Here is a 13914-nt window from a genome sequence, read left to right as displayed (position 1 = left end):
GGGTTGCTTTCACCCTATGTCCCAACTTGCGTACTCTTCCCAGTTGTAAAAGGGGCCGTCTTGGTAGTCAGTCCTCCTTTATTTTTTTTTACAGCCAAACTCTGGATCACTCTTTCGGCTCACATCTTTTGATTCAGATACTGAAGTATTGGTCTTTTCAATTTTGGGAAACTTTATGCTAGCCTGTTTCGCCAGTGTCAGGGCACCCTTATGAGTAGCATTTAGATATTTGTTAGATGTGAACAAACGTGGTTCTTTTATAGGTGTGGGGATTGTCGGAACCACTATTGGCCTGAGAACAGGTATTTAGATGTTTAGTTGCAGTATGGAGTACGGGAAACATCCTTTACAACGCAACTTTTACCACGCAGTGCCTTTACAACGCAACTTTTACAACGCAAACCATTACAACGCATTGCGCTCGGGGGCGCCCTAGGATAGGGAATAGGTTTAATTTACTATCCAACACCTTCCCTACTATCCACGGGGACTGGAGTTGGAATAGTAAATTAAACTATTCACTATCCAGCACCCAAAGCACTATGCGTTGTAAAGGCATGCGTTGTAAAAACAGCGTTGTAAAGGCATGCGATGTAAAAGCATGCGTTGTAATGTCATATATCCATGGAGTACAGGGGAGCAAAAGGCTCCAAGTCTGAATTCAAGAACAATTAGGCTCTGATTACCTGTTTTCCTTGAAAAGGAAATAAAACTGCACTTTTCATCAGAAGTGCTCTTTCATAAATAGAATGCAGATGTTATAATATAAAGTTAATTCTTGGCTACTGTGGACTGCCCTCCACTCTTGAATTCAAGCACTGGTCATGGTCATTGGTCGCGGTAGATGGATTATGTACAGCGTCATGAATGTGAATGAGCACAATACAAGGTCAGCCTCAACATTGTGCTATAGTTTATAGGTGGGGGTTTTGATGTAAATTGAGTGTGCCCCAGAAAAATGTATGATCTGGCAATTTTTAGTTGCGCTTGTTTGTAATGTTTGCATATGTGCCTTCATGTTTCTACAGTGTGCCTGACCTATTTGCAGTGTTAATTCTGAGCTAGTCTCTCATTATGGGAGGAACTGAATAGTATGCACATTCTCCTTTCCTTAAAAGGAGCACTTCTACCCGAACTGCTAGACTACATTTTATCTACTTGGGTAGACTAGCATCTGCTCTGCTGGGGTGTATACCGTCTGTGCAAGTAGACTAGCATCTCCTCTAGTGGGATGCGCTCTGTAGACATAGATATACTAGTCATCAGTAATGTAACTTGGGGCCTGATTACGACTTTTGGCGGAGGGGGCGGAACACCACCGCCATGCCCCTGCACCACGAAGAGTCACTGCCACCTGATTCCAAGTGATTTTGTAGTCTGGCAGGCAGTATGGCAGTCCCACGGAGATGCTTTTTAAGTGATCATTGGGATCCTTAAACAGCACCCCTGTGGGACTTCCAGTTCACGTTCCTGCACGGGAAGGAATGCACCATGTTGTGCATTCCTTCCCATGCTGGAACTGGCGGTGCAAAACTACAGGGAGGGGGCACATGTACCCCGCCCTGCATGCACCGCCATACACAGGGGCAAGAGGGGCCCTTGAAGGCTTGAAGGGCTCCCTTTCTTTCCTCACCACCAGCAGTTACATGGAGGGAGAACCTCCATGACACCACTGGCTGTGAGGAAAGTCATAATATACTTGGCGACGCTTCAGGGCACAACCAAGCATAATGTGGACCTCAGATCACTGCAAGGCCGCCAGGGAATGCAGTTCCTTAGTGGCTGCTGTGGTGCAATGGTGGGCCAGCTGCCAAAAGTTCTAATAGGGCAGTCGGACTGCTGGTGCAGCGGTGGCTGGACCGCCATCCCCATGCAAATTTGGTGGTCCTCAGACTGCCAGACTCGTAATCGGCTCTTTAAGTAGGAAATAATCTTGACTATCCCAGTAGGTCTGGCTTTATCTAGTGTCGCATTGCAACTCCTAGGCTAAGAGCAATCTATCATATACTAGGGAGCCTTTTGCATCCATTGACATTTTACCAGTCTCTCAAAAGCCAAAAGGATGCTGCGAGGCCTTTGGAGGGACTTGCATGATGTACTTGTTTATGGCAAAGGGTACAGAGCCAGAATTCTCGCAGCTACATATTTAAACTAAAGTGGGGTGGGCTGCAGACCACCATCCATGTCTTCATAGAACATGCCGTGAGCACCGAGCGAATGGTGCACACGCACTATTCTGTATTGATTGCTTGATTTTTTTCAGTGCTTAATATAAAAATAAGTACATGGTTCAATGTTTTAAGGGCCAGCTGCTGCTGAATAGCAATACTGCCTATTTTTTATTCTACCTCTTATCTATCTGTCTTTCATGAACCTACACTTCTGTTTTTGTATGTCTAACAGGTTGTTTTTATTCCTACTTTTTACAGTATCCCTACCTTTTTCTTCTATGTTCTTTCTGTCTTGCCTTTGTCTTGCTTTGAGTCAAAGTCTGGTCAAAACTATGTTCAATGCCCACCACCTTCAGAATTGAAGTCTTCTTTGCTACTGGCCACTCCGAAAATGAAACTGACCTCCTATTTTACATTTTACGCTGCTCTTATCTGTGCTTCATTCAGTAGGACCTAAAATACAGGAATATATAGCAACAAATGCACTTGTGCATTGAGCATAAGCCGGTTAAAGCACATTACTGTTCTTTATCGTGTTTTAGGCATATGTCCTGTAAGTCGTGATACAATTGACTACATCCTCTCCAAGAATGGCACTGGAAACGCAGTGGTCATTGTGGTTGGAGGAGCTGCGGAGTCGTTGGATTGCAGACCAGGAAAGCACCGTGTAACCCTGAAGGAGCGCAAGGGGTTTGTGAAACTAGCCCTCCGGCACGGGTAAGAGTTCATCGCTGCAGGATAAGGGGCTAACTTCAGTGGGTGCCCCTTCAGTGGGTGTGATCTGCTTTGTACATGTGCATTTGAGGCAGTAATGTGATGGGCAAGGGATGGTGTGATACGCCAACCCTGGGGAGTGTAATGTACAGTCCACAAATTGTTTGTGTTCGTTGGATCCCTACCGGAAATTGACCGGGTGGCGATTACATACAAAAGCCAACTCCTCGATGGAACGTTTCCTGATGGCGTTTGATTGGTATACACTTGGCGCTAGCGATAAATTCTTAATAAGTTTAGTCTTTTTTAATGCATTGCAAGCATGTGGTGGAACTAGTGACGTCAAAGAATGGGGGAGGTCTATTGTTTTTTGGGTGAGGTAGGATGCAGGCTACCGGCACTTCATCGGACAGCCCATAGTGGCTTCTGGAGTTCTGTGCCGCGATTCCATTCCATGAATAAGGTGCCTGTCACAGTTCATGTCTTGAGAGGATTCAGTGCTTTAATGGATGAGGAATGTTCTGGCTCCAGTTTGGATGAAAAGTTCAATTTGAGTTTTGTGGAGGTTAGGTGGTGAGGGCTAGACTGGCATTTGACAGCACAGCACGGTTTGGAGATTGTGACCACTATTTATACACAATAGGGCAACCCAGTATTCCACCAGGAAGAGGGGATAATATTTAAGAATAAAAAAATCCTGGAGGGGTTAGTTTCAGTGTAATTCACATTTTTGTTGATCTACTAATCCAAAATATCTATCTAATACACAGAAATCACTAGAGACACAGTCTAATAAATATAGATGTGGTGATACTTGGGCATACCAATCAAGAAAACGTTCTCGTATTTCTTTATTAGAATTTCTTTTTATCATACAAAAATAGTTAATCACATACACAATGTACATTCAGGGTAAAATTCATACAATATCACTGCCGAACTCCCGTTTGGATAAAAAGATCCATTCAACTGGTGTTTTGTGGCGGTAAGGTGGTGAAAGCTAGACTGACGTTTGACACCATGGTTTGGAGATTGTGACCAGGATTTGTGTAGGACACAGGTGATTGACGAGACACTGGTATGACTAGAGTACCAGGCTGAGCAATTGGGAAGCCTGAACCTTCCAACCATGCATTGGTTGGGATGCATCGCAGAAGCCACTGAATACCAGCTGAAACCCGGGACTGTCCGAGGCACATTTGTGTATCTATTGCTCTAGGACCTTTGAACTTTAAACCAGTGCATTTCCCAAGGAACATGCAAGCAGGCAGTTAGACTGGAAGGCTATCACAATTTAAGATCTATAACTTAGTTTCTGTATTATTAACAGAGGGGGCGTTTTTCTTAGTTCACTTAGAACCTGTGGCTGTGCAGTGGGCTCAAACCAGCGTTTAATTGCCAACAAATGTAGAAACTATCTAGTAGGGTCTCTAAGTACTTAGTACATCCAGAAGTCATTTGGCCTTGCTCTTGCACCACAGATCATGCAGTCCCAATTTGAACTTTTGGCAGCTTCAGCATTGGCAGGAAAACGACATGTCTACGGTCTTGGGCCTGAGCTATGATTGGGTGACAAACCTCAATGAAGTCTGTTGGCCATGCAGGGCCCACCCCTGTGCCAAGAGTGATGGTGTAATGAAATGAAATAAGTATATACAGTGCAAACAATTACCCAAAGGCATCAAGGCGCTGATAGTGGGCTTAGGAAGGAGGAGAGGCATTTAATAACTTGTTTTTCCAAGTATCACTTACTAGTGCACTATTGACGTCCTTTAGCTCTGAAAGTAATGGTGTTGCTATTTTAATGATACACAAGTTGTCTACTTCGAAGGGATGAGCCTGCCACGCCCAGATTGAAACTCTTGACACGCACAGCATATATCAGCAGCGAGTGTTTAACTCCACCATGCACCCGAATTTCAAGAGCAGCTGGCTGCTTGTCATGAAGGAATACCTGCTTTGTTTCAGTAGTGACTCCCCTTGAGAAAGTTTCAGGCTCAGCACCAGAGGCAAACATTCTAAAAGGTTTCTGTAGCCCCAAGAGGCTTTAAGGCTCAGTGAGGACAGCAGGGTCAGGGCAGACCTGCTTCTAGCACCGTGGCTTTAGACCGACTCCCAGCTGCAGCAGTGTGACGTCTGTTCTAGTTGGCATTACTGATTATTCATACTTGTAGAAGATTTAGTCAGGGATTGTGAAATTGCACGGCCAGGTTAAGCACTGCCACTATCCAGTAACTGATTGGTGGTTGTGTATGTTTTGTAGAATGTGAACTGATGTTTATTCTCAGTTAAAGCATTCAGTGCTACAGTAGGTCAACAACCTGGAGCAATTTTAGGGAAACTTAAAGAACCAAATATCTTGCTGTGGGGGGGGGGGGTCGTCAGGGTTTTGCAAGGGGTGCCATCACAGGAGGGGACACTTACCTTCTGTGGTGCAGAAGCAGGGTGCCTCCTGACATCTTTCTCATTGCACCCACCTCTGGAGTACAATGGTAGATGGTTCCCTCATTTACACGGGGCCACGCCCCAATGCACATGAGCGTACACCCTCTCGTGGTCATGCTGGCACATTCTGCACAAGCATAATGCAGACCGGGCCACTCGGGCATCTGCAGCCTCTTCTTTAAGACCAGGTAGCATGAGCCTCGAATGACTAGGCAATGTTTAGGGGGTGGGGAGTTTTAACACATCCTGGAGAATGCGAGTCCTTGAGCTCCAGGTCTGGAAATGTAAACAGTGGTCTATGGAGGTGTCTTGCCTCCTATATTTGGATTCATGGACCCCTTTTTCAGCCTTAGAGGCCAATCAGTAAGCAAGCTGCAGCTTTTCATGTCTTTTCTAGTATCAGCCCAACCGGACTAGTACACAAAGGTGAGTCTGCTGACTTGCATCAAGGCAAACATCTCTGACTTAGCCAGCTCCACTTGCAACAGCATCACCTACAAAACATGTGCAGCCACTGCTTACCATGACATGTCTGTCATGGACAGGTGAGGCTGACCAACGCATTTGGGGCTAGATTTACTAAACCCGTGTGTTGCCTTTCTGTCACGTAAGGGCTTAAGTGAGATTTACTAAGCCACAAAAACTACCTTTTGTGGCTGTGCGTGGTTTAGTAAATCCAGAGTAGTGCACAGCAGCACCAATCACTGCCTTGCTTTACGAAGGTATTGCATGGGTGGAGAATGGGCGTTCCCATGCAGCCACCCATGAATCTTGACACAATCCCAGATTTATTACGGTTAATAAACCAGGGATTGTGTCAAAATAGTACTTCTTCCCAAAAAAGGTGTAACAAGGAGTAATATTTTTATTTCTCCTTGTTATTTCCTCTTTGGATTGTTTTTGTGCTGGAAGGTGTCCTTTTGTGCACAAAACCAATCCTGCCTGTAATGCAGGCGCCCTTGCACCTTGGCTCAAGGGTATGTGTGTTGGTTCGAGACAGTACTCAGTGTGCCAGTGCAGGGAGAGAGCAGGAATTAGTTTTCTTAGTAGATCTGGTGCATTCCTGCTCTCTCCCAGTGCAGCAAGTTGTCTCGTTATGCTGCTTGGTAATTTGATAAATCTGGCCCTTGGTCTTTAAAGAACCTCATCAACTCAAGACCAAAACCACAAACTCTCTGGCAGCTGCAACTCACAAGACCCTGGACATCAAACAATCCTTCAAAAACCATTGGCGACATTAAACCCATCTGCAAAAATTCATGACTGAAGAAACTGTTCATATTGCAAAATAAACTTATCAGAAGCCACAAAACCCTTTCAAACTAAGAATTCCACCAAAAGGCTGTAAAGCCCCTGATCTGCCACTGAAGACTGTGCGGAAATGTGCACCACTCTCAGCCAGCTCAACGAGATCGATCAACTCGACCACACTGACCCTGCAGTTTAAGCACCCGTCTCCACCAAATTGAAATGTATCTCTAGTGTCCTTCTTTGACACACCAAGGCTACTCCAAGGATATGTTTCCCTGTATCAACGGGGAAGACTGCTCACAATGCTTTGTGGTTGTTGTTCAAAATAGCTCATGGGTAGGCCCTACCAGCCTCTCAAGATCAGACAGATTCTGCCAACCTAGACCCTATCTTGTAAACTGAATGCTCACCCACTTACGGTTTCTGAGCAAGATCAATGCACTCAGACTAACAAGGTGGCAGAAGGCTGCCTAAAGTGGAGGAATGCTACCACAGATACAGTTGCACTCCAGATTACTGATGCCAGCAATCCCAGTTGCAGCACTAGAGACAGTCATTCAAGCTTGCTTCCCTACATAATGGGCTTTGGTGCTGTAGTGCACTGGTGTTCCACCAGAACAGATTCTGCTCATTCAGGTGATTTCCAGGTTCCAAATCATCTATTCAACTTGCATTAATCCCCAAAGCTCCACCCTGTTGCCAGTGATGCGAAATATTTTCTTGGATTCCGCCTGGGTGATGTTGGATTCATCGGTGTGAGGATGTTGTTCAGCTTTACCCAAAGGTTTGACATTGCCGCATCACAGTTCAGTCCTATGTGGTGTGTGCTTACCTGGATATCATACCCTTGAAGAAAAATAACTACCAACTAGTGCAGTGCTAGCACAGCAACGAACATACATGGTTTCACCACCACAAATCCAACAATACTCAATCCTTGAGGTTCCATTCAGATGTCAGGCTAAAGCCCACATTGCAAACAAAGCATACCTTACATCTACTGTTGTTGCTGGATTCATACTTGGAAGTGCAGTCGCCGTAAGTGGAGCCCTGCTTCCGTGCATCAGAATCCCATCAATCCTCTTCAATACCCTATGTGCTGCAACAATTAATCAAGGGATTGTGGTGTGACAAGCTCTGGCTACTTCTACCTACCCACTTCGCCTAAAACGCCTATTTCATAGTCTGTGAGGTGATCAACTACAGTACCCCTTCCTGGCAATTGAAATGACAAATAGGTATTTATTCTCCGTACACCTGCAGTAGTAAAATATAGCTTCCCACCAGAGTCCATGGAGTGAGACAAGACTTGCTTTCACCTGTGCCCAGAGGATCTGAAATGTTAGATCTTAAAAACTCCCTCCCTTCAGAATTGAAGATAGTACATGCGTGCATGATCTAAGTCTGATTCCTACAGATGTCATCCAACTCGGAAGAGCTCTCCTTTCAATGCACTCTTCAATACCTGATGTGTAACTGTGGCTTTCTCCATTCTGTACCTAACTGTAAAATCTGTTTGTACCATGATCTTTTTGTAGTGTTCTGTTGGTTTGGGCTCCCTCTGAAACCCTGCACACAGACTTTACTTTGTGAGAGAATACCTCGAATTGTTTCGCTTGTGAACTAAATGCCCTGTTTACCGAATGTTTTGCTTAGTAAAGTGCATCGGCCTGCAATTGTACACTAGAATGATTGGACTTTTCTTTTGTTTCATTAGGGCAGACCTTGTTCCTCTGTACTCGTTTGGAGAAAACGATACTTACAAGCAGATTATCTTTGAAGAAGAATCCTGGGGTCGATGGGTACAGAAGAAATTTCAGAAATATGTTGGTTTTGCCCCTTGCATCTTCCATGGCTGTGGTCTATTCTCACCCAGTAGCTGGGGCTTGGTACCCTATGCCAGTCCCATCACCACTGTTGGTAAGTCTCCATTTTGTCATCTCCTGAATCTGCTACTGACTTTGGCTGCATTAGACACTTGACCTAGTCAATTTAAGAGGTTTGAGGGCCAAAGCAGTACGTTGTGTTGTCGGGTTAGGATGCGATGATGGGTTCCTCAATTAATTGGTGGCTTATAGTTATGGGAGTCTGGAGGAAGCAAAGAAAAAGTAAGGATGTCAACTTGCTCCATGTCAGAATGTCACGTTTGTAGTCATGGGCTTTTTTAACAAATTATTCACTCCGGTGCTCATTTTGCCTTGAAGTCTGGTCCTCAGCTGACTAGTTCAGTTTCTGTTTTACAGGTGTGGAGCACATCGATGTCCTTGCGTCACCTTTACTTAATTCCTACTCCCACTGCACTCTGTCTGCTTGTGGTGATTTAGTTTTCTGCCACATTGCTCAATACTGCTTCTGCTATTATACATTTTTGATGTATACATTTCTGATTTTGAATAAAATGTGTTACATGTCTTCTATTTTCACCTACTCTTAAAAAGACTTTTCTGTGGCATGGCAAGGTTACCACGGCTGCAGCACTTGCTTGGAAAATACCACTTCCATGCATGCCACAGGGCTCAGTTTTGAGAACAAGGGAGGCAAATGGTTCTTTCAAAGGTTTCCATGAGAAAGTGCCTAACGTCCAGAGGTGTAGTAGTCCTAAGGTTGGGACTTGGGAGCTCTGTTCCTGCCTTAAAGCACCATTGGAGAAGTGGAATACATTGGTTACTGCCTATTCATGTGATCCTTCAACACCATGTAAACATCTTAAAAAAGCTCGATTCGCTCACATTTAGAAGGTGGCAGATTGCCTCCAGGCCAGCAGAGGATAGGGACCCGGGTCCCTAGCAACGGATCAGCTGCCTGATCGCGAAACCTTCAGAGCAACCGCTTCTGTGGCTGCTCAAAAAGAAGAATAGTTTACCTAACAAGTGTCATGGTTGTTGCATCTGCTTGGTAGCATTTAGTTCTTTTTTTCAAAAGCTGAAGTTTGTTACTGAAACCAAAAATGAATTTCCTTGGCTCACAGGGAGTTTTTCTGCCTGCAGGAGGGAGTCAGTGAGTAATCTCCCTGTTGCCCCACCCTAAATACGTTGGGGTGCCGTCACTATGACCCCATGGCCCAAGGATGGAGGAGGCCATCATTTTAAGGGTTACTTTGCTCAAACTGTGAGGCGGGAACTTCAAAGTAACTGATTAGGACATCTGCCAACTGTAAATGGGCCGGAGGCTCAGCCCACCCCTCCCCTATTGTAGAGTCTCAGTACCACTGTACTGTGTGCCCTGAATACATCCTGACTGGTAAATAGTAATTGTGGTATCCTCAAACCTGATCCCACAAACATCTGGTAGAGTTGACTGTACCCACATTAATACTTTCCACTACCCACCCCCCCCATCTTGCTTCTCTCTACCTTTTCCCTGAATCCTCCCCAAACTCTCGAGGTCCTTCTTTTTTCCCAAAGTCATATTCACATCCAGTCAGGGTCCTAGTGCCTGACATTACGTCTTCCGCCCCCTTTTTAAACACCATCTCAGTCTTTGCTCCACTACTTCAATTTTTTCAATTGGTCTCCTCTGTCGGCACACCTGTTGACCCTACTGAGTGGTCGACAGGGTGTAAGCAAACTGGAATCTCCTTCTGCATTGATTGTCATCAAGCGATTCCGGTCTGGTATTGTACTCCGTAAGGCTGCTGACTTTTCAGGACGGAGTCATGGTCTGCTTGAAATGAGACACATTCTGGGTGATGGACTTTCCAATACGATTCGTGATGACCATGCGTCCTTTTTGTTGAGTCGCCATAATTGGCTCAAGGTCGTATGTGATGTTTGCCTTCCATTGTTTTTGTTGTCTAACCACCACCCAGTCTCCCTGTCTGGTCACAGCCTACTGCACCCGACGCTTGGTCTCGGCATACCACTTCATCCTCTCATTCTTCTTTGTCAGCGGAGTGAAGTCCGAGGGTATCCACTTCTCACTTGACAGTCCACTGAGGGTGTCTCGTTCTGAGTGCACGTCCAAACATTGAAATTGCAGGCTTTCTCCCATGGTCAAGTAAGGTATGGTTCTATAAGCAGGCAGGACTCCGCACAGGGGCTGGTCATTCATTATCCCTTCGCCTGTGACCCTCTGGACCGTTCATTTCAGTGTGTCCATGAAACGTTCGACAACTCTATTGGCTTGGGGTCACAATGGGGTGATCTGAATGTGTGAAGTTTAAGTGTTTTCGAAAGTCTTTGAATTTTTGCTGGTGAAGGGTGAGCTGTTTGATATCAGTGTTTTAGGGAGCCCCCAAGTTGCAAATATATTATCCAGTGCACAGATTACTTTCTCAGCCCCATTGGAGGACAGTATGTTGACCAAAGGAAAAGGGAATGTTCATCCATTCGGTACTAAAAGATATTTGCCAGGGGACCAAATAAAATCGACAACTACACGTTCTCACACAGATCTGACATTATTAGAGGATATTGTTTGGTTGCTGAGGACTGGCCCATGCACTTGTGGCATGTTTTCAACTTTTCTACTTTGTCAACAAGTTTTGGAAACCAGAGTCTCTCGTGCAGCACAGGTTTGGTGGCTACAATTCCTTTGTGCCCTTAATGTGCCAGCTCAATTGCCTGTTTCTGTAAAACTCTTGGGTATTACTATATGTGATCCTCTCAATATAATTCCTCCTTGGGTCACTGCTAACTGTTTCTGTATGTCACACAACGCCCTTACTTTCTCTATCATCTTCGTCTTGTTTGCTGTGTTTCCACTTTTGCATGTCAAGGAGTCATTTGAGCGGTGTCTTATTAGTGTCCTCCCATCTGGGAGCTGCAATTTATGGGATTGACAGCGCATGGGGAAGACTTGTGTGTACGATGGAATAGAGGTATTCCTCAGCCATTGACGGGCTAGTTCGGGTTGATTGCAATGGGTGTCGCGAAAAATAATCTGCTGGATTTTGTTCTTTCCCGGGCTTGTGGAAAATGCTGTATTCATACTCCTGCAGTGGTTTCAACAACCGTTCAATTTGTGGCGGCTTTTTCGCCTTGGGGTTGGTGAATATTGTTAGTAGAGCCTGGTGGTCCATGAATATGGGGAATAATTTTCTATAGAGGAAAAGGTGAAAATGTTCACAGGCCCAGACAAAAGTCCTATTGAGTAATCTGCAGGAACTGTATATTTTACGTATCAAACCAACGCCACCTTTTGCAATACAAATGGTGGTGATGGACCTAATGTGTGAACAAAAAATGAGATCATCAGCACGTTCAAAGAATGTTTTGGTGCACATACCATCTGATTCTATAGCAAGGAAACCAGATCATGTGCAACAGTAAATATCAAAATTACTACTTTTTTTGTTTTCATCCTAGTTTCGTCTTTGAAAGATGACCAAGACTTGTCTCATGATGATCCAACAATCTGGGGTAGTCCTGCTTTGTCGGGTTACCTTCGAATCATTCCAGCTTGTTTGGTTGAATGTCTTCAGTCATTGGTAGAGAGTTCTTGAGAAACATGTGATTGCTCTTGGTGTTGGGTGTTGGTACTTCTCTCTATTGCGGTGGAGATGGAACCCAGCAAGTCCAAAAAAATCTTCCAATTCATCATGTTCCATCTATTGGGACGTCTTGTTTTTTAGGCTGATTAACATCTGTTTTGGTAAGGATATCTGGCCCTTAATGTCTCATTCGCACAAAGTGGACCACAGTGACACAAACTTCATCCTCTTGATTTTATTGGATATTCCTTTGAGCAGAAAGTCTGTTTTCTTACCAGCTGCTAGGACAGCCCAGACGTGTTGAGGTTCAGGAAGCATATGATTATCCGTCATGTCTGGTCTTCCCTGACTGATTACTAGGGACTTGCATGGTCAGCTCTTTGGAGTCTACGGTTCTGCAAATTGCATGTTAAGCAGTGAGTTATTAGTTACTGAGAGAAAGCCCATCATGTTTTTCTTCTCAGATATGGAATAAAAAGGGACTTTGTGGCAGTGGTCTTCAGATTCTAACTCCACGCCTGAGGTTCCATGTCATTGTCCCAGTCTAGGCACATGTCCAGATCAGATTGCTTGCCACTTTTTCTGTTACATTCAGGTGTTTGCTGAAGGATACAGTGTTAGCACAGATTTTAGATGTGATCCCATGACAACAGGTGATGCAGGGTATTTTCTGTCATAGGATATCAGTTTTCAATACCTTTTTATGGAAAATCCCACTTGTATCACTAGCGAGGCTTAATTAGATAGTGGCTGTTTTGACAATTTTCTCATTCGGCCTTCTTGCACTGGTATTCTGACTCAGCAGAGTGAGTGATTTTCTTTCTTGCAGCTTGTCGACATCAGCATCACTTCTGTGCCAACCTGATTTTGGAATTTGGTTGCTACATAAATCTGTAAGCTTCCCTCTTCTGCACATTCAACTCTGCTAAGGGAAAGGATTATTTGAGGGAATTTAGATAAATGTACAGTGGGGGTGTAGAGTGGCAGGTGCCCTTTCACATGAATCGAACAGGGACCTAGGCAATCTCCCGTATTGTAGATGCATGAGCATGTCTCCCTTCAAGTGGGGTACATTCAATCAATAGACGTAAGAACAAACAAAATGCATAGTGCACTCATACAGCATCCGTATAAAATGCAGCACGATAATCCACTTTTTAAAACCGCATTGCGAACTCCGTTCATGCTAAATACTGGGTGTCCCACTTGTACCTGAGACTGTATTACAGTACTGAATGCTCACAGCTGATGCAGAAGTTTCTCAAACATTCCACTGTGATCCTTTTTCTACTCTTAACCACAGTAAGTCTTAATGCTGCTACCACCTATCCATCTAGAAATGGCTAGGCTTCACTCATTTGACCCCACTAAGTGGGGTTAGATTCTGCAAGCCCCCGTTTGTATCTGGACTTGTGACTTTGATACCCAGCCTATTCTAACCAGTTTCATCTTCCACAAACCCTGCTGCTCACTTTGGGCCCAATTCACAGAACTAACTTAAGACAAAATCCTAAACTTACTACCATTTTCGTATTCACAGAAGGCACTTACTCATTTTGGTATTCACAGGCATTTAGGAGTCCTAAAGTTAGGAGTCCTAACTTTACTACTACTAAATTGAGAAAAATCCTAACTTTAGGACTTTTGGTATTCACAGAAGGCATTTAGGAGTCTTAAAGTTAGGACTCCTAACTTCTGTGAATACCGAAATGAGTAAGTGTCTTCTATGAATACCAAAATGAGTAAGTGCCTTCTGTGAATACGAAAATGGTAGTATGTTTAGGATTTTGTCTTAAGTTAGTTCTGTGAATCGGTCCCTTTAAGAGTAGAGATGGTATGGATGTAAATTGGTAGAAGTTAATTTTTTGAGTTCTGATACTCTGGTCCTAGAATTCCTCTATT

The 13914-nt window shown here is 44.3% G+C and overlaps 1 protein-coding gene across 1 annotated transcript in view; it reads left to right on the top strand.

Annotated features, from left to right (window-relative positions):
• The window catches only part of DGAT2 (diacylglycerol O-acyltransferase 2), a 55478-nt gene that overhangs the window by 39532 nt on the left and 2032 nt on the right, over positions 1 to 13914 (top strand). Inside the window, exons 6-7 of the mRNA XM_078658532.1 lie at positions 2714 to 2888; positions 8299 to 8501. Of these exons, the coding sequence (XP_078514658.1) occupies positions 2714 to 2888; positions 8299 to 8501 (378 nt within the window). The remainder of the gene's footprint in view (positions 1 to 2713; positions 2889 to 8298; positions 8502 to 13914) is intronic.

The sequence above is a fragment of the Lissotriton helveticus genome, chromosome 8, assembly GCF_964261635.1.
Source record: "Lissotriton helveticus chromosome 8, aLisHel1.1, whole genome shotgun sequence".
Lineage (NCBI taxonomy): Eukaryota > Metazoa > Chordata > Amphibia > Caudata > Salamandridae > Lissotriton > Lissotriton helveticus.
This window is presented reverse-complemented; position numbering and strand designations above follow the sequence as displayed.